At 54.5% G+C, this 23,087-nt stretch overlaps 3 protein-coding genes across 7 annotated transcripts; 2 read left to right on the plus strand and 1 right to left on the minus strand.

Moving 5' to 3' along the window:
• Nucleotides 1-92: 92 nt before the first annotated feature.
• On the plus strand, nt 93-14,085 carry PPM1G (protein phosphatase, Mg2+/Mn2+ dependent 1G). The gene is made up of 10 exons (XM_015859556.2): nt 93-410; nt 3,908-3,977; nt 8,590-8,675; nt 9,013-9,145; nt 10,237-10,706; nt 11,118-11,255; nt 11,710-11,944; nt 12,534-12,663; nt 12,782-12,884; nt 13,321-14,085. The coding sequence occupies exons 1-10, from the start codon at nt 291-293 to the stop codon at nt 13,519-13,521; spliced, it is 1,686 nt and encodes a 561-aa protein (XP_015715042.1). The 5' UTR covers nt 93-290; the 3' UTR covers nt 13,522-14,085.
• A 785-nt stretch (nt 14,086-14,870) lies between these two features.
• LOC107312278 (E3 ubiquitin-protein ligase RNF19B-like) lies at nt 14,871-18,090 on the minus strand. 2 transcript variants are annotated; one of them, XM_015859557.2, is made up of 8 exons: nt 17,678-18,090; nt 17,144-17,334; nt 16,741-16,891; nt 16,394-16,556; nt 16,170-16,284; nt 15,917-16,048; nt 15,442-15,625; nt 14,871-15,296 (listed from the first exon to the last, which is right to left on the minus strand). In XM_015859557.2, exons 1-8 carry the CDS (start codon nt 18,088-18,090, stop codon nt 15,137-15,139), a joined length of 1,509 nt encoding a protein of 502 aa, XP_015715043.1. In that variant the 3' UTR covers nt 14,871-15,136. The 2 variants fall into 2 exon arrangements, with proteins under 2 accessions (XP_015715043.1, XP_015715044.1); XM_015859558.2 differs by having other exon boundaries at nt 15,138-15,291.
• A 361-nt stretch (nt 18,091-18,451) lies between these two features.
• ZNF513 (zinc finger protein 513) lies at nt 18,452-23,031 on the plus strand. Of its 4 annotated transcripts, none has more exons than XM_015859565.2 (4): nt 18,452-18,584; nt 18,672-18,773; nt 21,085-21,678; nt 21,892-23,031. In XM_015859565.2, exons 1-4 carry the CDS (start codon nt 18,545-18,547, stop codon nt 22,641-22,643), a joined length of 1,488 nt encoding a protein of 495 aa, XP_015715051.1. In that variant the 5' UTR covers nt 18,452-18,544; the 3' UTR covers nt 22,644-23,031. The 4 variants fall into 4 exon arrangements, with proteins under 4 accessions (XP_015715051.1, XP_015715052.1, XP_015715053.1 ...); XM_015859566.2 differs by having other exon boundaries at nt 21,088-21,678; XM_015859567.1 differs by lacking the exon at nt 18,672-18,773 and having other exon boundaries at nt 18,454-18,584.
• Nucleotides 23,032-23,087: the final 56 nt, after the last annotated feature.

The following is a 23,087-nucleotide window of genomic DNA, read 5'->3' on the forward strand; positions in this document are numbered from 1 at the left end:
CTCTATGCTCCTCACTTCCGGTCCCCGTGCCTCGGCCGCGCGGGTTGAGCTCCCCCCTCCCCCAACCTCCCCGTGGCGACTCTCTAGCCCTCACTTCCGGCCGCGCTACTTCCGCTGGGCGGCTCGTTGGTGGGTGGTTCCGCCGCCCTCGCCGCTTTGCCGCCCTCTCGTCTCCCCCATCAGGTGCCGCCCGTTCCGTTCCGCTCCGGCCTCCTCAGCGTCCGCCTCCCCCAGCCGCCCCTCAGCGCAAGGCCGCCGCGCCGAGGGCTGCCACCGCGGCGGCCTCCGCCATGGGCGCGTATCTCTCGCAGCCCAACACGGTGAAGAGCTCCGGGGATGGGGCCGGGCTCGGGCCGCGCCCGCTGCACTTCGGTTTTAGCGCTATGCAGGGTTGGCGCGTCTCCATGGAGGTAAGCGGGGTCCTCCCTCCATCCCATCCCCTTGTGCCACCCCCGGCCCTGTGCCGTTCTACGGGGGGACCCCGCCCGGTGGGAGCCCGGAGATAAGGGCTAAGGAGGGTTAGCAACTCTGTACCCAGGTCTAAAGCGATAGGACCGGAGGGAACGGCTTTAAACTGATAGAGGTTTGTGTGAGGTCTCTTGGAAGATCGTCATTCAGAGGGTATTAAGGCTCTGGCAGCGCTGCCCCATCGCTAGAGGTGTTAAGGGCCACGGGTGGGCACTGGGCTGGTGCTGCTTCTTTACTAGGAGAGTGGTTAGGCCCTGGAACGGGCTGCACAGGGAGGTTGTGGATGCCCTGTCCTTGGAGGTGTTCAAGGCCAGGTTGGACGGGGCCCTGGGCAACCTGATCTATGGGGTCTCTATGGGGATCTATGGGGTCTATGGGGATCTATGGGGTCTATGGGGTCTATGGGGATCTATGGGGTCTATGGGGTCTATGGGGTCTCCTGGGCAACCTGATCTAGTAAGGGTTTATGTTTGGTGGCCCTGCTAGGCAGGGGGCTTGGAACTACATGATCCTTGAGGTCCCTTCCAACCCGGGTCATTCTGTGTGACTCTGTGTGATGTAGTGGCTGGCAACCCAGCCTGCAGCAGCAGTTTACATCTACATGGTGTTTAAGGCTCCTTCCAACCCAGTGAGTGTAAGAACACCATTCACGTCCTGGTTAATTCTCCTTTACAGGCAGCTTGCAAACAAGGGGAGCTACAGAAGGACCAACACCGGGCCCTGCAGCTTCAGGGGTGCATCTCTGAATGTGGAGAAGCACCTTCTTGTTTGCAGCCCTTTGGATGGTCCATTCACAGCATGAGGGATTGGGTTCTGTCTGTATGATTCCACAAGTCACAGTGGGACACTAGATCGCTTCTGAAATGCTTTAGTGGTTTCATTGGTGGCAAAGCAATGACTGAGTTTGTCCTTCTTTCTGTGTGCACCAGAGCTTTCTGAAGCTGCAGGGCATGGTTTCTAGAGCAGATAGAGGCAGAAAGGAGAATTGGTGCCTGTGTTCCTAAGGTGAACTCGGTGTTTTTGTGCTCACTCGGCTGTGACCGATAGCATCTCCATTGTGTTGACCTTTGCCTGGGTGGGATGGTGGCATAACTGGAGCACTGGGGTGAAATCCAGCCATTAGCTTGTGGCAAAAGGCTGAATGTGGGCAGTGTTCTGCTGCACTGAGGCTGGAAACAAGGATGTGGGCTCGGATGGTTGATAACAGAGAGCCTATAACTAGGTGGCCACCATAGTCCTCCCACAGGTGGGCTCAGTTTGGCTGTTTTGAAGCCTGTTCTCACTGCTGTTGACCTTTCTGGAGATTGGATGAGAGCCAGAGCTCACAGCTGTGTGTTTTTTGTGCCCTAACCAACATCTTTGGCATATCTCCCCACTGGGAAAAGCAACGCTGAGGCCATCGGTGTGAACATAGTTCAGTTACGTTATCACAAGAAATGAGATGGGGGGAGTGCTGTGGTACAAACTGAACCTCCCAAGTGTTTGGTGGGGCTTTTTTGGGGTGGGTTTTTCCCCCTTTTTTCACATTTAATTGTACTTTTCCTTAAAGCTTGGAGAAAGTTCTGAGCAGAAAGTGTGTTCTTTTGCTTAATACCAAGGATCTTAGGCATGGTTTTGGTTAGTGAAGCTTAGCAGCACGTACGTAAGTAGTAGGAGGGGAGTAAACTCTTTGAAAGGGCTGACAATAGCAGGACACAGGGAAATGGTTTTAAGTTAAAAGAGGGAAGATTTAGGTTGGATGTTAGGGGGAAGTTCTTCACTAGGAGAGTGGTTAGGCCCTGGAACAGGCTGCCCAGGGAGGTTGTGGATGCCCCGTCCTTGGAGGTGTTCAAGGCCAGGTTGGATGGGGCCCTGGGCAACCTGGTGTAGTAAAGGTGTATGTTTGGTGGCCCTGCCAGGCAGGGGGGTTGGAACTACATGATCCTTGAGGTCCCTTCCAACCCAGGTCATTCTGTGATAGGAGAATACTGACCTTTCAAGTTCTGTTTGCTTCCTCAACAGTGCTGCCCCGGTTCAGGATCAGGACGTGTTGCAGTTGTACAAATGGAGTAGAAAGCTCATTTTTGCTGCCAGCTTTGGGTTTCCTCCCATTTGCGTTACTTGCTCTAATTAAGCTGCTGCTTAGTCACCAGGGACTTATCCCACTTACTTTATTGTGGTTTTGCTATCTCTCAGGCTTCTGTAAATGCAATGAGAAGTGAGGCTGAGAGCAGAACAGCTCCTCAGCTTGCACAGCTGTGCAGCAATCCAACGTGGCTGAGTGTATGTCTAGAACTGTTTGGGGCTGGCTGGCAGTGGAACCAGCTGACTTGGAGCAAGTGCTTTTCTTTTGGGGCATCTGGAGCACAGTGAGCTTCGAGGTGAAGAGCTTCAACCACAGCAAGGAGGCAAGATCACATGGTTTAAACAATCCCATGCATGTTTGGTTTGTTCACAGGGTGAAAGAGGTCACACTGGCTGTAAGGTCTGGGCAATGTCTTCTTTCAGGTCTGCTGCTGTGACCGTGTGGAGATAGATCCCTGTGTATGCACTCTGTGTATCAGTCATCTTTGTAGTCTGGGAGCATGTACAGGCTGGTAGGATTCTGACACTCCTACGCCAAAGCCCCAGGGACAAACTTTTCCTTCCTTTTTGTCCATGGAGTGCCAGGGTTTCTGGACAGCTGGCAGAACAGAGATGTCTATCTTACCTTAAGAAGTGATACCTGGTTCTGTACTTCAGTTTGAGCACTCCTTTGCTTTGCTGCCGTAAAGTTGCTTGGCAGATGCCTGGCTCCTTCCCTTGCTGTTAGGAGCATCCCGTGTGATGGAAGCAGGAAGGAACCTGCGTGCCAACAGGAGGTTTTCCAGCCCAGTTCTTTGTTCTTGGTGGGTGCAGTAATCCCGTGCTTAGTAAGACTGCCTTTCCTTGGTCTGCTGGGATAGACAGCTGCTGTCATCTGTGGTTGCATTCACAGAACGAGTTAAGGCAAAGCCTGTGGTTGTGTGAGAGGCATAAGCTCGGGAGGTTCCGTATATGTGACCTTCTGGGTTCACTCATGTATCAGAGCAGCTTTTCACTTTGCACACAACTTGTTTGGCAAGAGGAGGGGTAGAGGGCGACTGCAGTAACACAGCCCTTACAGGTACCTTGAAAAGAGGGAACTGATTCTGCCTTGAAGCTGGCAATATCTAGAGTCGTATTGAGGAATTAAAGCAGTATACAGCATGGTTTCATTGTAAAGAGGCTGAGCTGCTCTAGCACATGGAACACCACTGTGTTAAAGATCTATGTTCCTTCTCTGAAGATGAGTTCTCAGGTAAGGTAAGCTCTTGGGAATATGTTCTCATTCTTCCTCCAGCTTTGAGACCCTGTGTCAGTGCTCGCAGCCTCTCCTCACCTTTCTATACAAGTGCCCAGTGCAACCCATCTCATCCCAGACTTCTGCTTTCTCTTTCAGGATGCACACAACTGCATACCAGAACTGGACAGCGAAACGGCCATGTTCTCAGTCTACGATGGACATGGAGGTAACTGCACCCAGAATCACAGAATGACTCGGGTTGGAAGGGACCTCAAGGATCATGTAGTTCCAACCCCCCTGCCCAGCAGGGCCACCAAACATACACCTTTACTAGATCAGGTTGCCCAGGGCCCCATCCAACCTGGCCTTGAACACCTCCAAGGACGGGGCATCCACAACCTCCCTGGGCAGCCTGTTCCAGGGCCTAACCACTCTCCTAGTGAAGAACTTCCCCCTAACATCCAACCTAAATCTTCCCTCTTTTAACTTAAAACCATTTCCCCGTGTCCTGCTATTGTCAGCCCTTTCCAAGAGTTTACTCCCCTCCTGGGTGTAAGTTCCCTTCAGGTACTGAAAGGCTGCAATGAGGTCACCCTGCAGCCTTCTGTTCTCTAGGCTGAACAAGCCCAAGCTGAACAACACCCCTGCTCTCCCCAGAGTTCTTTGCTATGGTGGCTTGGTAAAAGTGGCTCCTGGCATTGCAGATGGAGCCAGCATCTGCCCAGCTTTAGAAATCCTTCCTTCTTAGGAAGCACTTTCTTAGGTAGATCGACTAAGGCTCTGAAAGACGCTTAGGGTTTCTAGAAGGAAGGTCATGGGTTGACACAAAACTGCGAGGAGATTTACATTCCAGCTTCTAAACCTCAGTTCAGAATGCCTGTTGATTTTCTTGTTGGCTAAGTTAGGATAATCACTTGAGTGCTAACTGGCTTATGCTAAAAGTGCACCATGAATTATTCCATTTTTAGCCCAGGTGATGAAACACCAGGGCCAAGCATTGCCTATAGCTTTGAAGATACAGATGGACCATCAATTTATTATGACATAAGTGTTGTCTGCTTTGATCTCAGTTCCTTTCCTACCAAATTTCCAACCTCTGCCATGGGGTGGGACATCTCCCAGCAGCCCAGGCTACTCAGGGCTCTATCCAGGCTGGCTTTGGGCACTACCAGAGATGGAGCACCCACAGCTTCTTTGGGCACTCTGTGCCACCGTCTCATCACCTTCATAGTGAAGAATTTCTTCCTAATATCTAGTCTCAATCTCTTTAAGTTTAAAGCTGTTACCCCTTCTTCTATTGCTACAGTCCCTGACAGAGTCCTCCCCCAGCTTCCCTGTAGGCCTTTGGGCACAGGAAGGCATAAAGTTCTCCCCTGAGCCTTCTCTTCTGCAGGCTGAGCAACCTCAGCTGTCTCAGCCTGTCATACACTGAGACCGGGTATATAACATCAGTTGCTCTTCCCTTATCTACTGATGCTTTAAACCTGTTATAGAAGGCAACCAAATTTCTCAGGGACTCTTTGCCCTTATTGAAGACATCTTGGCTTTCCCCAGTTGCCTCTTTGTTCCCTGTGTACCTTAGCATGGTTCCCAGGATCTGCTCCACAAATTACTATTAATGTATGTCAATGAGGAATTTCATCTGCCAATATAATGTATTTGCAGGGCTCAGATATCAGATGTGCTGGTCCATACTTCTGCAAACCCAGTTTCCTCTGCATTCTGAAGCTCTTTAATAGATGTTTTTTTTTGTATCATGTGTGTGCCTTTCCTGTCTTTGATAGTGGTGCGAATGGAGGAGGTGGTTACCTGCTCCCCTGCTTGGCATCTCACTTTCATGTGTGATTGCCTTTAGAATCAAGTTATCTAAATCTGACAGTCTGTAAATAAGAGTTTAAGGCTTATCTGTAGTGATAGTACTTCTACAAAGGTTGGTCTGAGTCAGTAACTGACAGATAGTTACCCAGAAGAGATGGCATCAGTCTGAAGTGTTGAGATTGAATGTTTTGAAACTCTTTCCCTCTTGAACTTGATTCTAGAGCATGAAGAGAACTGGGCAGGGCACCTGCTTGTGTCCCTAAGATTATCTTTAAGAGCATCTGAGTGATGGATTGGTTCTGAAAGGCAGAGAAGGACAAAGAAGAGGACTTAGCAACTATAAAGCTTAATGGGTTTTCTTACATACATTCAGAAACCATTTGTAAGCATCTAACGAGTAAGAAGATAAAGTAACAATTCAACATTCAAATTGAATGTGTCTAAATAAAGATCAGATCTTACAGTCAGATCTACTTTCAGTCTTACGAAGGTGAGAGGGAATGGGTTTGTGCATGTCCATGTACTGACAATGATTTCATCTAGGAACCTTGATCTCCGGAGGCCTTTGCCTTGCCTGGGCTTCCATGTTCCTGCCTTGAGGCTGCTGCCTGCTCCTGTCTTCACACGTCCTGTTCAGGCCCATGATCCTGGAGATGGAGCAATCATACTGCAGCACGATTCTTGTTGGCTCTTGGGTACCTGACCTGCCAAGGATAAATGGGGTTTGCTCCATGTTTTGTCTGAGTGAGACTTAGCTGGATGCTTCTCTGTTAGAACCCAGCAGTAAGATTAATGGAGACTTGAGAGTTGTGCTGAGGGATTCATAGCACAGACATGCAATGTTGGCTTATATATGAATAATTCTGTTCTCCGTGTATTCAGCCCCTGAAGGCTTTTGAGGATGCTTCCAGATGAAGGTACTGCACATGAGATGACGGTGATAAAGAGCACCCAACAGGACAGAGGTTTCTGCATCAGCTTTCTCTTCCGCTCTGCTCTTGCTGCCCTCATCCCTCCATGGGCATGAGCATTCAGAGGGAAAGTGCTTGATAGTTAGTGAGGGTGAGATGTTGGTAAAACGTGGTGAGTAGGCTGATATTTGACATGTAACCGAAGCCAGGAGTGTGATACCCAACGAACTGAAAGGATCCATTAGCAGCCAGTAGGGTAGTGCTGCTGACTGCACCTCAGCACAACTGTAGAGAGCTTCCCTTGGCACAGCTTGACACCAGTGCCCACTCAGTGCTCTGGTCAGGATCTGGCTTCTTGACTGCATTCTCAGAAAGGCTTTTTCAATGAGAAAGATCTGATGAGTTTCTTGCTGTTGACAGGTCCAGAAATGCTGATGCAGAGTATTTGAGTGCACGTGCCTGCATCTAAAAGATGAGTTCCTTGAGCCAGCTCAGTTTCTCTGGCCACGTTGGCAGCACTGTGCTTTGAGGTACTGATTCAGCTTATAAAAACCATTAGACCTCCCTGGGCTTGCTGTGCAAGCAATTGGATCTGTGTGTGCTGGGCTGCTGGCTGCCTCCTGTGCACCAAAGGGATGCACAGCTTTGGATTGAAGAACTTGATTTGTTAAATCATCTTCCATGGGTGGAAGACCTTAAAGAAGAATCTTATTTTTCTGGACATTTTGATGAAAACACTATAAGTGAGTACCTTTTTCCTACAGTATGGGCACCAGCCCATGCCTTGTCTGCTTACAGAGGCAGTATGGAGGTGCTGAGCCCATCACTGTGAAGCTGTTGTGACTTAACTCAGATCAAACTACCTGTTACTTTGAAGAGAATTCCTTGTCCCTCGCTCTGGTGCAAATATTGCACTGTTCAATCATCTCCATCTGGCAGAGGATCAGATGTCCACGCTGGTATTATTAGATCTGTCAGCTGCTTCCAGCAGCACACACACCCCAGTGTACTGGGCAGGAGTGGAGCTTCACCGGAGCATCCAAACAAGATTAGAAAGTAGATAAGTCAGATGTCAGGGCTGTCGTGCTGATTGAGTTGGAAGAGAAACTGGAGGAAACTATTGATGTCAGGCAATCATGTAAACACGTTCAGGTGTGATTCTTTGCTCAGTTTGTTTCATGGCACTTCTTTAACCTATTTGCTGTGTGGCATCTTGAGAGTTTAATTTTTTGAGCATAGTGCTTCTATACCTTACCTAAATTGCTCTGGTCTTGTGGTTGATGACTCTACCCGTAGCAGGGGGGTAGCAACCAGCTGATCATTGAGGTCCTTTTCAACCCAGACCATTCTATGAAATCATAGAATCATTCAGGTTGGAAAAGACTTTCAAAATCACCAAGTCCCAACCATCAGCCCATCTCCACCATGACCACCATGGGACCGTGTGAGCTCCAGCCAATCCTTTATTTCCCTGCCAGGTCTGTTGTTGTCAAGTTGCCTTCCAAGTTCTCATTAAAAGCACTGGGGTCATTTCTTGCATCATTTATTTTCCTGTGACCTTCCAGCTTTTTCTCCCCTCTTCCTTCCACCACATTTTTGAGAGTACAGAGTAGAGCTCAGTCTCTGTTGTGTAGCTTCGCAGCGTTGAACTTTTCAGTGCTATTTTAACAGCAGCTGTTTTGCAAGGTTTCTGTTCTTTGTCAATGGCCACTTAATCCCTTTTCAGCAAGCACATTTAAAAAGTCCCTTGTCTGCTGTTTCTTTTTTCCTCCAATCTCATTCCCTCTTTACTTCTTGCTGTGTTCCCTTTGCACAGAATGGGCCTATATGGAACAGTTGTCCTGTAGACAGAATAGGCCCTGTCCCTTCCTTGGAGCTTACGGTGTTGCCTGACTCTGAGGGGTGAGAACTTACTGAGGTTTCCCAGGGATCATCAGCAAATCAAAGTGGACATGAGAAGCACAGCAGGCTGCTCTATGTGATTTCTTTCTCCACACCTGGATTGATTCTGACTGTGTCCCAAGATCTGCCTCAGGAATTCAGTTGCTTATGCATACGTTCTGCTTCTGGGAGGACCAGCATCTTTAAGTGATTTCTGCTATCTTTCAGGAGAAGAAGTTGCCCTGTACTGTGCCAAGTATCTTCCTGAGATCATCAAGGATCAGAAGGCCTATAAGGAAGGCAAATTGCAAAAGGTATGAGTGAAGCGCTGCCCTGGAACAAGCATGAATACCATTGCAGCAGAAAGCCCTTGTTTGGTACCTAGGGCTTACGTAGTTCCCCATCCCTCCAGGACCTGTCTGCCCCACCTTCCTCTATTGTAGTTCTCTCTGGTGGTGCTGATCTAACATTGGGTATCCCCAGGGTTGGTACTGGGATCTGATTTGGACCAGATGGACCCAGAGATACCACCTGCCTTGACCAGTTTGGTCTCCACTTCTGCGTGGTGTGTTCTGGAAGAGGTTTGATCACAGCAGGTATCCTATAGGGAAGATGAAACTGTGCATCCTGATTGTCTGTGTTCATATCTAGGCCTTGGAAGATGCTTTCTTAGCCATAGATGCCAAGCTCACCACTGAGGAGGTGATAAAAGAGCTCTCTCAGATGGCTGGGCGACCCCAGGATGATGAAGATGAGAAGGAGAAAGTTGCTGATGAAGATGATGGTAAGTCAGATGCCATGGACAAGATGAGACTGCAGCTCCAAGCCAGGGACTGAGAGCAGTTGGACCAGGTCTCTGTTAGAAGGTTTGCTTGTTCAAGTCAACCAGATTAGTTTCAGGTGAAGCTGCCACCTCTCTCCATTGCTTCGAGCTGGTTCTAGGAGAATGCTGATTCATTTGGTAGCTTGATCCTCTGGACAGCAAACCAACCTTGTAGCAGTTTTCCATAGGATATCATCCATGTGCAGACTTTTAGGATGTGGCGGAAATCATTGAGCTGGGAAGTGGGCTATAAGTTGTAAAAGCAAAATGTGTGGTGCTTATCTCTGCCTGGTTGCTGCCAGACAAACTGTAGGCAGGACTGAATGAGATTCCTGTCTCTTTTAGCAATTCTTTGTTGCCAAGAAGTGAGTGTGCTTTTCTATGAGCAAGTAGTTGCCAGATCGTGAAGCCAGCTTAGAAGGTGAATCCCAGGGTGGGATCCTGAATCCAGTTCATGAGAAGCCATCCTATTTTCTGTCTAGCATCCTTCATACCTAAAGCTTTATGACCTGATTTAAATGTCTAGATCCCAAATGCTTGGGATCTCTGTGCATAAGCCTTGTGGAGCGACTGCTGTACCAAAAACTTGTTCGCAGTCGCAGTGTTAATGAGCAAATGTGCACATGAAAGTGGTGTGTCTGCTTTCCCCCACAGCTTCATTTGAGCTCAAATACAAGGCTCCTTACTCCCCATCCTTTACATGTAATTTAAATGCTTCTGTGCTGCTTACAAGCCAGTCAGATAGCATCAGCAGCCCAAGGCGGTACGATAAGTTGCAGACTGCTTGCCTCGGCCGTGGGTAGGAGCCCTTCCCTTGCCATCTGCATATGGTTCATCAGCAGCGCCTGGAAGCGGTGGGACGGTGCAGGCCTGGCTGCATTTGTCCGTGCCTGCTGGTGAGCAACAAGCATGCTGAGCATTGCTGAAACACGTCTGCAAATAGCAACCTCCAGTCACGGCAACTCGCCGCTGAGCACAGATGCTGCTATGGTGATGTGTCCTGCTTTTTGACACTCTTTGTCCTCACCCTTCTCCCCCTTTTCCGTTTTTAGTGGATAATGAGGAAGCTGCTCTTCTGCACGAAGAAGCCACAATGACCATTGAGGAACTTCTTACACGTTATGGACAAAACTGCACCAAGAACCTCAAACACAAGTCCTTAGCTCCGGCTGGGGACAATGCTGCGGAGGGGACAGGCAAACAGCATGATGGGGAGTCAAATATGAACGGAGAGGCTGACCCAGGGGACCTTATCGACCACAAGGAGAGGAAGAATGGGAAGCCAGATGAAGAATTCACGGGTATTTCCTCCACCTCAGACAAAGCCAGCACTGGAGGCAACAGCCCTGCTCTGCAGAAGCCTGAACTAGGCAAAGGTGACGAGGCCGTCACCTCTTCTACTGGGGAGGCCGGGCCCTCCTGCTCCTCCACGGGAAAGCCCCAACGCACAACCAAATCCAAATTTTTTGAGGACAGTGAGGATGAGTCAGATGAGGTTGAGGAAGAGGAGGAAGACAGTGAGGTAGGAAACGGCACTGGGACAGAGTGGCCTTCTGGCTGGGCAGAATGCATTGCTTGCTGTGGTACTTGAGCGACGAGGCTCACCCTAGGTGTAGGTTTTTCAGGCTGATACTCTGAGGCCATCTCATTGGGGATTGTTTAGATAATTCTGAGGGCAGCGTACCCTCACCTGCACAGCAGCCATAGTGGATGATCATCAGTCTTGCTGCATGCACCATCCCTCCATTCACCGTTGTAGTTGAAACTAGCTGCTCTTGTTTGTAGACATCAGGTTTGGGGAACAGCGACCAGGTCATTTCACTCTTCTGGGGGCAAAGTGATCCTCTGTCCCTGGGGTGGAGGGACCAGCTGACTGGGGAGGGCACTGAGGGTGTCCTGCGTGACTCCTGGTGGTATCTCTTGTTTCTCATAGGAATGCAGTGAAGATGAGGATGGTTACAGCAGTGAAGAGGCAGAGAATGAAGATGATGAAGATGACACTGAAGAAGCAGAGGAGGATGAGGATGAAGAGGAGGAAATGTTGTTACCAGGCATGGAGGGGAAAGAGGAGGTGCACACCTTGTTCCTGTGTTCTGCAGCATAGTGTGGAGCCAAGGGCACATGGCAAGGGGTTGGGGAGGGATGAGGCTCAGCAGGGGGCTTTCCATGCAGCTAAGAATATTCCTTCTGTTCTCCCAAGTCTTAACACAGCTACAGAGAGCTTGACCCAAGGCAAAAGATGGGATAAAGCATGTATCTGGGCAGCAGGTTGAGACCTCCCTGCAGGGTTTGCTGTGTTTAGAAACGCTGTGGGAGCTGGCATGGGAGGGGCATGTGTGACAGTAGCAGGATATTTGGTCTCAAGCAGAGCATTGCCCTTTGCTAGTCCAGGGCTGTGGTTCTGCATGCTCATGAGAAGGGTTGAGATGAGTTTGGGGCAGTGCTGAGCCTGCAGCTGTTAGTGTTGCTTATGATCTGATCTAGAGCAATGGGAAGAATTCTGAGCAAAAATGTTTTTCTTGCAGCCTGGCTCTGACAGTGGGACGACTGCTGTCGTGGCCCTCATCCGAGGCAAGCAGCTGATCGTGGCTAACGCTGGAGACTCACGCTGCGTGGTGTCAGAAGGTGGCAAAGCTGTCGACATGTCGTATGACCACAAGCCAGAGGATGAGGTAGAACTGGCCAGGATAAAGAATGCTGGTGGCAAGGTCACCATGGATGGGAGAGTGAATGGTGGCCTCAACCTCTCCAGGGCAATCGGTGAGCAGAACCAGGGGTGAGCAGCGGTGTGCCTGGCCTCAGGGCATCCGTGCTTCCAGCACTTGCCAACCACTAAGTTTAAGGAACAGTTTTCAATTTGGTGATGTTTAGAAGCTAGGGGTCTGTTTATCTAAGGAGACTCCTGCCTACTGTTCTGTGCTTGTGGTAGAAGTGTATTCCTGCAGTGTAATGTAAAAAAGCTCCTTAGAGCTGAGGATTGATTTTTTTCATGTGAGCTTTAGCTTACTGAGGATTGAGAAGACCCAAACCCAGCAATGCAATGTGGGCTGTCAGGTAGGGCATTGTACTGTCATATCTGGCCCTGAGCTGGAAAATGAGCATCTAATATCATCCGAGCAGAGCCAGGCTAGCACTCCTCTTTCCTATTATATGGTATCAGCATGGTGGGCTCACCTCGTGCTCTGAATGTGTGGCAGATTTCTCTGTCTGATATCCCCACAGTCAAATCTGCTTTGTCAATGGGAGCACCAGTGTCAATTCTGTTAAGGCTGGGTAGTGTTCCTTGTTGCTCAGGGTTAGGCAGTGTTACCAGTGCCCAGCAGCTGTGTAAATCCATCCTCCTCTCCAGGTGATCACTTCTACAAGCGGAACAAGAATCTGCCTCCAGAAGAACAGATGATCTCTGCCTTGCCTGACATCAAAGTACTGACAATAAACGACGACCATGACTTCATGGTCATTGCCTGTGATGGAATCTGGTAGGTAGTGAGAGAGCTGTGCCTCTTGGGTCATCGCTGCCCTGATTTTTCTCTCTTGGGACAGTGTGGTGTGACAGCTCCCATAGCTAATAACCCTTCTGACCTTCCCATTCTTCAGGAATGTGATGAGCAGCCAGGAGGTGGTGGATTTCATCCAGTCCAAGATCACCCAAAAGGATGAGAATGGAGTCCTGAGGCCGCTCTCCTCTATCGTAGAAGAGGTAAGGTCCAGAGCTCACGCCATCAGTGCCTTCACCATCCCATTGGCACGCAGTGATTCTGCACCCCAGCTCCATCAGGCCAGTTTGTTGAGAGCTTGAGTTATCTGGCAGCATGTGGGCTGCAACACTGGCTGTGTTATGGGAGCAGAGTCACATCTGAATTAGGGTCCACTTCCTTTGGCACCTTAATTAATGTCTTTGACCCCTAAGTTGCTGTCAAGCCAAGGGAGTTTTCTGTCCACTTTCAGGAAGCCAGGGATACCGAGGGCTGGTTCTGTCCCTTGTCTGGCTGTAAACACCATCTGAGCCCAGCCCAGCCCATGCTCTTCTGGGCTGGCAGCCCCTACCTACCCTGCTATCAGAAGGGGCCCAATGTCTCAGACTATTCTAAGTGTCGCGCCTCTGCTATGTGCTAACCCGTCCCGTCCCTCCTCAGCTGCTGGATCAGTGTTTGGCTCCAGACACTTCAGGGGACGGCACTGGCTGCGATAACATGACCTGCATCATTATCAGTTTTAAACCCCGCAATACACACCCACCTGCTGAAAGTGGGAAGAGGAAACTGGACGACGTGGCAGCACCGGCAGCACCAGCAGAGGAAAACGGCAGCGATAAGAAGAAGGCCAAGTTGGAATAACAAGCCTCGCACAGGGACTGTGCTGTGCGCTCACCAGACTCTCGTTTCTTAAACATGCTGAACTCAAGACTCCACAAAGTCTTGTCCTTTTTTTAGCCTTAGCAGAGGCCTTGTTTGTCCGTGTCCGGGGTGGGGGGTGGGGGGTGGGTCTGGTTAGCGAGGGCATGTGGCGCTGTTCATCCGTAACCATTCCAAAGAGTGAAGCCAAGGGCAGAGCTGCACGCGGGAGCAGCCACCAGCCGCGACGTGGGAGCCCACCATCAAGTGGCAGCTTCTTCTTAGCACAGAGCCCTGTGGTTAGAAGGATGGTCCCCCCTCCCTACCCCCCCATTGTCTCCATGTGGTTGTTGCCATTTCTGTGCCTGTGACTTTTCTGTTCCGGAGGGAAAGAACTTTTTTCACTTGTTGAGGTTTTTTAAAATCTGCACCCAATTATTTAAGGCCCTTTTCTGTTTTTATTTGTGAACCAATCCGGCTGTGGTGCTGCCGCCACACCTCATGCTGTTGTACACTTTCAATCAATACCTTTTTCAAACTAAAAAAAGCCTGGAAAACACGGTTGTACTTCTGGTCGTTGGTCCTTTCCTTGGTAGTTGGGGTGGGGGGAAGAAAAGGCAGGTGGGAAGGCAGGGAACTTCTCTCCCTGCGTCTCAAAGCACCGCGAGGGTCGCTGGGTTGTGGGCAGCTTTGTATGGCTTGTGTCAATGCTGCTGCTCCTATAGGAGTGAACTCTGCTGTCCCTTGCTGCTGTGTCCCTTCACCTCGCACCCATCCTTCACCAGCCCGGAGTACTCCCATCATTATGACAAGGTAAGACCCTGCCCGAGTGGCCCTTACCCGAAGTGCTTCCATTAAGTGCCCAGTAATGACATGCTCAGAGCTGGAACTGCTTTAGTCCCTGTACCATCAAAGCAGGCTCCTGCAGCCCCGCTGAGGGTCGGTTGTTGTCTGTCTGGTTCCTGCAGTGAGGTATCGGTCTCAGGAGGGTCCGTTTTCAGTTTTGGTGCTGGTTGTTAAAGGTTGACATTGATCTCACGTTGGGAACTTGCGTTGAGATGGAACTGGTTTCAGAGCACTTACTGGGTGCTGTTGAGGTTTTATCTCAAGGACTTGGAATTAAAACGCTTTGTGGTAATATCACGTGCCATATCCAAGGCCTTGGGCTCTAATAATGAGTCTGCTATCGGGATAAGATCAGAGTTTTGCTAAGGCTGATGAGGATTCAAAAGCACAAGACACAAAGTAATGGGTACAACACCACCTGTGCCCGTTGTCCCCTGGCTGTGGTGGGGCCTGACCACCCTAAGCTCTGCCCAGCCTCATAGAGCCCCACAGATCAGAGCCTGCCGTGACACTTGGAGTCTTTTATTTCTCAGCAGCGCCAATGCTCAAGCCTGCCTTTGGGGAAGAGGTGCGATGGGATGGATACAACAGGGAGCAGGCAGTGCTGAGTGTGGGGTGAGGGTCTGCTGAGTCCGGGGACAGCCAGATCCAATCCCCAGGGCTGCTGATGGCACACAGAGGGCGTCCAGGGCCGCAAAGGGGGAGAGCGTGGGCTCTTCATATTGATGGGTGCTCTGCAGCTCAGGGCTCTCCCAGCTCACTGCCGTCCTCTTCACTCCGCTGGGCCGCCTGTGACGCTGCAGCTGTCGCTGGTGCCCCCCAGGGAGTCCCCTGAGAGAGACTGCCCTGACTGCGGGCTGCACAGGCTCTGCTCCCGGGTGGGATGCGGCACTGATTCAATCGCGACTTCCACCTCGATGTTGATGCCTTCTCTGCAGACAAACACGTTAGGGCAGCAGCCCAACAGGTGAACGCTGCTGAGTCCCCATCCAGCAATACAGTAAGCACGGGGATGGCTGTTAGGAAAGGGGCCTCGCCGTGCCAACCTCCCTCCTCCCCAGGTCTCCTTCAGCTCACCTGTAGGACATATCGCTCAGTGTGCTCCCTGCGAGGGCCACGGTGCTGGCTGAGTGGCCGTCCTGCTCCTTCCACATCACCCTGGGGTGTGGGCTGTGGCTGCTGCTGGGGAAAGAGTTGGCTGTGTCTTGGACTCCATCCTCAACAGCCTTGGGGCTGGGCAGCACTGACCACAGCTCATTCACTAGCAGAGAGAGAGAGATGGTGCTGAACGCCCTGTGCAAGAGGAGCACTTCAACATCAGGTGCAGAACAGCCCCCAGAGCTCATTGCAGGGAGGCACGTGAATGGGGCACAGGCTGTGGGTGTTTTGGACAGCACCCACAGCCCCCCAGGACGCCAACCTGCAACCTCCCTGCTGCCCCAAGGCCAACAGGAAACCCCAGGCTATGGAGCTGTCACAGCTGCGGGATCACAGCCCATGCAGCACCATGCAGGGGTCCCCACTAGGGGACAGCTGGCAGTGCAGGACTCACGCTTGGTCAGGTTCTCCAGTTCCACCACACCGAGGTCCCCAGGTTGGTTGCGGCCACAGCTACTGCGGTTCCGACACAGAGACAGCACTACCACTCCATAGACATAGGTGAGCATCAGGGGCACGCCAATGCCTGTGGGCAGAAACAGCTACTGCCAGCCTGCATTGGCAGCCCCCACCACTGCCAAAAGTTCACTGCCACAGGTCTCTGACATCCCCTTAAAGCTGCTCCACCAGCCCTCGGGTGCACTTACCCACTGTGACAGCTGTTATGATGGGGGACACAAAGAGAGAGAGGAGGACGCCGCTGGTGACAGAGAAGCACTGCTGACATGGTGACAAGCTGCTCCTCCGGCTCTGGCCCAACACCTGGAGAAGACGCAACACAGGTGAACTGGCTCTGCAGATACGTGCCCCCGAGGCCAGGGGCTGTCAGATTCAATGCAGAGCAAGACTACAGAGACCCCAGGACCAGTACCTTCCTACCCGTGTAGATGGGAAGCCCGATGATAATGACAGGCACAGCAATGCCTGCGACGAGGGAGATCACCATAGGTGCCCCCAGCACCATGCCCAGCTGCCACAGGATTTTCCGGGTTCTTGACCAGGGCCTCTTACCCCAGAAGGTGCATCCAGATGGGCTGCAAGGACAGCACGAGGCTGGGCCAACAGCGCACGCACAGGGACAGGCACCAGTTGCACTCCAAGCAGCAGAAAGCCCTGTTACCTAGCAGAACATGGCCATGGCTCCCTGCAGGACCCCACTGCCCCATAACTCCCAATGGCACCCCCAAGCCCCAGCACAAGCCACAGCCCCACACTGACCTCAGGAAGTGCACGTCAGAGATCTCCTGCAGGCAGAGCCAGCAGAACAGGCAGCCACACACTGTGCAGTTCATGCGGTTGCAGCTCCCGTCGTTGATCTTCATAATGAAGGCACTGCAGCGGGGACAGACCTTGATGTCCTCAGCCTCAGCTGGAAGGGGGAAGGCAGATGGATTGAGGACAGGGTAGGACACTGCAGCTCACCCCCAGCCCCTGCCATAGGGCTGCAGCCCAGCCCAAGGGTGTCTAGGTGAGCTGGGCACTGCCAGCACAAAATCCTGCTCCAGAACCGCAGGCCAGGGGCTGCACACCTCCACACAGAGGCAGCAGGTTACCAGTGTCTCAGGGCAGGAAGACTCAATGTGTTAAATCCCTGCATTCGCATTCTGGATCAGGGTCTCACCGTTGGCAGAGTCCTCTGTGTAAACCAGCTGTGTGGAGGGGCTGGTGAGGCTGGAGGCCAGCGGCACTGCTGTGCAGGGCCCATCGGGGTGCCAGAGCTGCCGGCAGTGGTAGCAGAACTCGGTGCCACAGCCCTCACGCCCACAGGTGAGGCGAGGACACTCAGCAAAGCCATAGGCAATGACAGCGTAACTGTGGGGAGAAAGCAGGTCGTTTGCTGGGGCCAGCTGTGTCTGTGGCCTCCCCCTGAGCCCTAGCATGGCATCTGGGCTGTGCATCAAGAGCTCCCAGCTCCGTGCTGGGGTGACCATAGTAAAACCTCCCCCACCCAGCACTCATAAAATCCCCCAGCCAGGCCCAGCACAGCCAAACACTCCAGCCCTAACCAACACACGTGGCTGGCCAGGTTCTGCAGCCACAATCAGGACATCTCTCTGAACAGACCCAGCCAAGTCACAAGCCTTTAAAAGGCTCATATATGCAGGCACACCAGGAAGCCAGGAAGCAGAGATCCACCCCAGGAGCCAACAGTCACCTGCAGTCCGGTGCGGGACACCAGCGGGTGCCCGGCTCAGCTGCCAGCAGCCTCCGTAAGAGGAACTCCTCGTACTTATCCCGTAGTGCAGGCTCAGGCAGGAGGCTGTGGATGTCAGCAGGCTGCAGCGCGGCGGGGCAGTGCGGGCAGGCCACCCTGACACGGCTCTCAGTGATGGCGATACGCAGGTATTGCTGCAGGCAGCTCCGGCACGAGAGGTGGGAGCAGGAGACGAGGCTGGGAAAGGCTTCGGGCGGCTGGGGCAGCAGGCACAGGGGACACTCCAGCAGCTCCACGTCCTCTCCCATGGGCAGGGCAACGTGGGGATCCTCTGGCTCTTGCACTGGTGGCAGCTCCTGTATGGCCTCAGCCTTGTGCCCATAGGAGCCCTGTGTGTGCGGGGGCTGCTCCATGTTGGCAGCGATGTGCCCGTGTCGGGCTATGGGGGGCAGCGGGGTGCTGGCACCGCGGCCATAACGGGGCGGACACGTCCTACCTGCGCGTTGGGGCCGGTGTCTCCATAACCAGCGGCCGGCAGATCTCCGGCTGCGGCCCACACCGCGCCGTGCTGGGCAGGGCTCCCATAGTCCCCGATTCTACCCCTGGCTCATATCCGCCGCAGGTCCCGCTCCCCGCCCCCCCCCCGCCTCATACCGGCACCGAACCGGCGGGACGGGCGGGCAACGGACCGGGAGCGCACTTCCGGGTTCGCCATCTATTTCCGGGGCGTGGCTCCGACTTCCGGCGCCGGCCCCGTCCCGCGGCGGCCGGAAGCGGAAGTCGCCCGGTCGAGGCGGGGCGGCGGTGGCCGCCCCGGGGCTGGCGGGGGCGGCTGGGGGGGCGCGGGAAGGGCCGGGACCGAGCACGATGCCCCGGCGGAAGCAGAGCCACCCGCAGCCGGTGAAGGGTGAGTGCGCGGCGGGGCCGGGGCAAGGCGGTTCGGAGCCCGGTGCTCGGTGCCCGGCGGTGACCGGCGGCAATCGGTGTGTTGCAGCGGAAGCCGAGGACGGGCCCGAGGACGCGGCGGGAGCGGCGCTGGTGCTGCCCGGTGAGCTGCTGCTGGGCCGCGGCCTGCCCTGCCACAAGGGACCGCCAGGTGCGTGCCGACACTGCCGGCCCCGCCGGGACAACCGGCAGCGGATCCGGTCGGTGGCCTCACGTCCCCACACACCGGGAACGCGGGGACCCCCCGGGGCCGCCACCTCCCGTTAACGCCCCCGGGCTCCAGGGAGCGCCGCCGACCCCCACCAGGTGTCTGGCAGCCCGGAAAGCAAATGGGATCCTGGGCTCCATCAGGAGAGGGGTGGTCAGCAGGGATAGGGAGGTGATTGTCCCTCTCTACTCGGCTCTTGTGAGGCCCCATCTGGAGTACTGTGTCCAGGTGTGGAGCCCTCAGTACAAGAAAGACATGGAGATTTGGAAAGGGTCCAGAGGAGGGCCACAAAGATGATCAGGGGGCTGGAGCACCTCCCCTATGAGGACAGGCTGAGGGAGTTGGGTTTGTTCAGCCTGGAGAAGAGAAGGTTGCGGGGTGACCTCATTGCAGCCTTTCAGTACCTGAAGGGAACTTACTCCCAGGAGGGGAGTAAACTCTTGGAAAGGGCTGACAATAGCAGGACACGGGGAAATGGTTTTAAGTTAAAAGAAGGAAGATTTAGGTTGGATGTTAGGGGGAAGTTCTTCAATAGGAGAGTGGTTAGGCCCTGGAACAGGCTGCCCAGGGAGGTTGTGGATGCCCCGTCCTTGGAGGTGTTCAAGGCCAGGTTGGACGGGGCCCTGGGCAACCTGATCTAGTAAAGGTGTATGTTTGGTGGCCCTGCCAGGCAGGGGGGTTTGAACTACATGATCCTTGAGGTCCCTTCCAACCCAGGTCATTCTGTGATTCTGTGTCCTCAGAGCGGCACTGCTCTGCCCCGTGGGTACCGGATAGCACTGCTCCATCCAGGTGCCACCCGACCTGGCTCTAACCCAGGACATGGGGATATACCGCTGCCCCCTGCGTGTGCCCGGGGTGGGGGAGCAGCGCTGAGGGCTGTGTGTTCCTCATAGCGCTGCTGCCCCACGCTCCTGTGTTTGTGGCTGCTCGGTGCTGGTGCTGCCCCAGTGCTCCAGGGCAGCCCAATAGAGGAGGTAATGCCGCTCCTGCTCAGCTATGGTGCCTTGCAGGAGAGCATGTAGTGCCGCACATGAGAGCGGCTCACTGCCTTTGGATGCCAGGCAGGGAATGAGATGGGGGTGTACTCAACAGAGCGACAGAGCACCCAGCTCCTGCACCCCATGTGCTCCCACCAGGGCCGTGCTCTGGGTGCACGGTGCCATGCTCTGTGCTGAGGTTCAGCCCCAGCTGCCTGGCTGATGGGCTCTGCTCCGAGGGCTGCACCTCCCTGCAGCATGTGCTGTAAAAAGCTGTTCTCTGCAGCAGCTCTTTGCAAGTAGGAAAGCATCCCTTCCTGGCTGGGGAACAGCATCAGGCAGGTCTGGACTCCTGAAGAGCCAATATTGATTATGTTCTCAGCCCCACAGGCAGTGCTGTCCCAGCAGGGCAGTGCTGTAGGGATGCTGGGCTGCACCACCAAGCTTGCAGGAAGGGCCTTTGTCATGGGGCTTAGGGTCAAGATGTTGCCCTAGCAATAGCAAGGCTGTAGCAGGATGCTCTGGTTTGGCATCAGATCTTCCTAGTGTTTATGAATCTGGGGATAGGAAACACGAGGGACCCTGGGACGTGGACCCTGCAGGGTGAGTGGCAGCAAAGGGCAACAGAGGGCAATAGCCAACTGATGGTTCTTGTGCAGCCTCTTACATGGACTCTGGGTTGGGCACAACACAAGAACAGATGGAGATGGCTTGAGGCTGACTGTGGTAAGGCTTTGCTGCCTGCCACTACCCTTCTGTCCTGAGCAGCAGCCTGTGGCCACATCCAGGGCCTCCACGTGTCCCAGCTGGATGTGGGTGGCTGCAGGTCAGTTGTTCTGCTTCTGCCTTCCCGTGCTGGGGTATAGGTGTTACACATCCTTGTCCAGCTGGCAAGCAGAAGTGCCCTCTAAGAGCCCAGAACTGATTTCTCCCCACCCCTGTGGGGCAACAGCACTGTGTGGGGCCAGAGGACATCTTCTGTGCTGCCTGTTGCTGGCCAAGGGACCAGGCCCAGCAGCCTGGTGAGCTGTGCCCACCACCTGGCACAACTGGGTGAGGCCTTACAGCAGGACCTGGGGGCAGGTCAGGCATCCTCACCCTGCTGTCTGAATGTTGGGGGTGCAGTGGGCACTGGGTGCCAGTGGGGTGAGCGCAGCTGCCTGACACCTCCTGGCTGCGGTCCCCTCATCCTCCTGGGATTGGTGGCACCAAAATGGGGCCGTGCATGAGCTAGCCGAGCTCCCGCTGCTATCCCATCCTCACGCTCTTCTCAGCAGAGGCACTGGTGGGGAAGATCGCCATCCCAGCATACGCGCTGAGCGACGACGACTGCTCCTCCGGGTACCAGCAGCTGAGCGTGGACAGCGACCCCGAGGAGGGCGGCGAGCCCGGCCCCGCAGCGCTGCCCTGCCGCCAGTGTGGGCTGCAGCTGGCTGCCAGCCTGGGCCAGAGCTGCCTGCAGTGCGCCGGCACCGAGGGCGGCCGCAACCAGCGCATTGTGTACACCTGCCAGCTCTGCCCCTTCGCCTCCCACTACTCCAGCCACCTCAAGCGCCACATGAAGACACACAACGGGGAGAAGCCGTTTGCGTGCCCGCAGTGTGCCTACGCCTCGGCCCAGCTGGTGAACCTGACCCGCCACCTGCGCACGCACACCGGGGAGAAGCCCTATCGCTGCACGGGATGCAGCTTCGCCTGCAGCAGCCTGGGCAACCTCAAACGCCACGAACGGGTCCACAGCCAGGACAAGCCCTTCCAATGTGCTGCTTGCGACTACCGCTGCAACCAGAGCCGCAACCTGAAGCGGCACATGCTCAGCCACCGCCTGCCCGAAGGCGAGGGGCAGCACCAGCAGGACAAGGACGCAGGTAAGGCGGGGTTGGGAGGGACACTGCGATGGGAGAGCCCCAGAGCGCGGTCTGGAGATGGGCGAGGAGCACAACCTGCTTTCTTCTGTTGAGCCGATCCTGGTGTGCGTCCTCAGTTGGCACCATCACCTCAGAGCTAGGGCTGCTCACAGGAGTTGCGCTCTGCCGGCGCTGTGCTGCCTGCTGACATCCCTGCTTCTCTTTGTCTCGTAGAACCGCTGCTGCCGGAGCTGAACCTGCACATGGGCAGCGGCAGTGGCCCCTTCCTGCCTGGCTGCGCGCGGCTGCGTGGTGAGGAGACGGCCGCGCTGCCTGAGCTGCTCTTCCCCTTTACGTGCCGCATGTGCGGGCTGGTGCTGGACGATGGGTTCGCTCAGGACGAGGGCCTGGCCGAGCAGGTCTGTGGGCGCTGCAGCCTGGCGGTGCTGGGCACCGAGCCAGGCGCCAGCCCTCGTAAAGGCACCGGGGACAAAGGCTTCGCTTGCAGCCTCTGCCCCTTTGTCACCCACTACCCCAACCACTTGGCACGGCACATGAAGACGCACAGCGGGGAGAAGCCGTTCGCCTGCCCGCTCTGCCCCTATGCCTCCGCCCACCTCGACAACCTGAAGCGGCACCAGCGCGTGCACACGGGTGAGAAGCCCTACAAGTGCCAGCTCTGTGACTACGCCTGCGGCAACCTGGCCAACCTCAAGCGCCACGGGCGCATCCACTCGGGTGACAAGCCCTTCCAGTGCAGCCTCTGCAGTTACAGCTGCAACCAGAGCATGAACCTGAAGCGGCACATGCTGCGACACACGGGCGAGAAGCCCTTCCAGTGCCGGGACTGCACCTACACCACTGGCCATTGGGACAACTACAAACGCCACCAGAAAATCCACGGTCACACGGCTGAGAATTGGGTCAACCCACGCAATGCCAAAGCCCTCCTGGCTCCTCCTGCCGTGGACACGGCCCTGCCCTGAACAGCACTTAGTCTGGCTGCAGGGGCTTGGCCCCATGCCGGGCCCTGGGGGGGGGCACAGGGCACCCCGACCCCTCGCCAGCTGTGGCCCCTGCCCTCCCTGGGGGAGGGATGGGCAACAAGCTCCCCTGGGCTCAGGGCTGCCTTAAGCAGGGCCCGCTGCCCTGGGAGGGGCCTCTCGCAGCCCTATGCTGCCCGTGGTGGGGTTATATCCTTGGCACCACGCTGGGTGGCGCCAGCCTGTTCCTTCTGCCCATCAGAGCCTTCCTCCGCCAGCATATGGGGAAAGGGAGGAGAGGGTGGGGAACAGGACTGGTTCTGTGGCTGCTGCCATACCGGTCAGTGTAATTTATATTGTGTATAAAAGCATTAAACAGTCAGTTTTGTTATCCGGTATTCTCCCTAGGGACCTTGTTCTGCTTCAGGAGAGGATGTGGGGCTACCG

The sequence above is a fragment of the Coturnix japonica genome, chromosome 3 (assembly GCF_001577835.2).
Source record: "Coturnix japonica isolate 7356 chromosome 3, Coturnix japonica 2.1, whole genome shotgun sequence".
Classification (NCBI taxonomy): domain Eukaryota; kingdom Metazoa; phylum Chordata; class Aves; order Galliformes; family Phasianidae; genus Coturnix; species Coturnix japonica.

What these genes read in the sequence shown, in the direction of transcription:
- PPM1G (XM_015859556.2), top strand. Translation starts at nt 291, where the DNA reads ATGGGCGCGTATCTCTCGCAGCCCAACACGGTGAAGAGCTCCGGGGAT. An exon ending in AGTCTACGATGGACATGGAG is followed by an intron (nt 3,978 to 8,589) that starts GTAACTGCACCC and finishes GCTATCTTTCAG; the next exon opens with GAGAAGAAGTTGCCCTGTAC. An exon ending in GCATGGAGGGGAAAGAGGAG is followed by an intron (nt 11,256 to 11,709) that starts GTGCACACCTTG and finishes TTTTTCTTGCAG; the next exon opens with CCTGGCTCTGACAGTGGGAC.
- LOC107312278 (XM_015859557.2), bottom strand. Translation starts at nt 18,090, where the DNA reads ATGGAGCAGCCCCCGCACACACAGGGCTCCTATGGGCACAAGGCTGAG. An exon ending in CCATCTACACGGGTAGGAAG is followed by an intron (nt 16,285 to 16,393) that starts GTACTGGTCCTG and finishes CGTCTTCTCCAG; the next exon opens with GTGTTGGGCCAGAGCCGGAG. An exon ending in CATAACAGCTGTCACAGTGG is followed by an intron (nt 16,049 to 16,169) that starts GTAAGTGCACCC and finishes TTCTGCCCACAG; the next exon opens with GCATTGGCGTGCCCCTGATG.
- ZNF513 (XM_015859565.2), top strand. Translation starts at nt 18,545, where the DNA reads ATGCCCCGGCGGAAGCAGAGCCACCCGCAGCCGGTGAAGG. An exon ending in CCACCCGCAGCCGGTGAAGG is followed by an intron (nt 18,585 to 18,671) that starts GTGAGTGCGCGG and finishes GGTGTGTTGCAG; the next exon opens with CGGAAGCCGAGGACGGGCCC. An exon ending in CCAGCAGGACAAGGACGCAG is followed by an intron (nt 21,679 to 21,891) that starts GTAAGGCGGGGT and finishes TTTGTCTCGTAG; the next exon opens with AACCGCTGCTGCCGGAGCTG.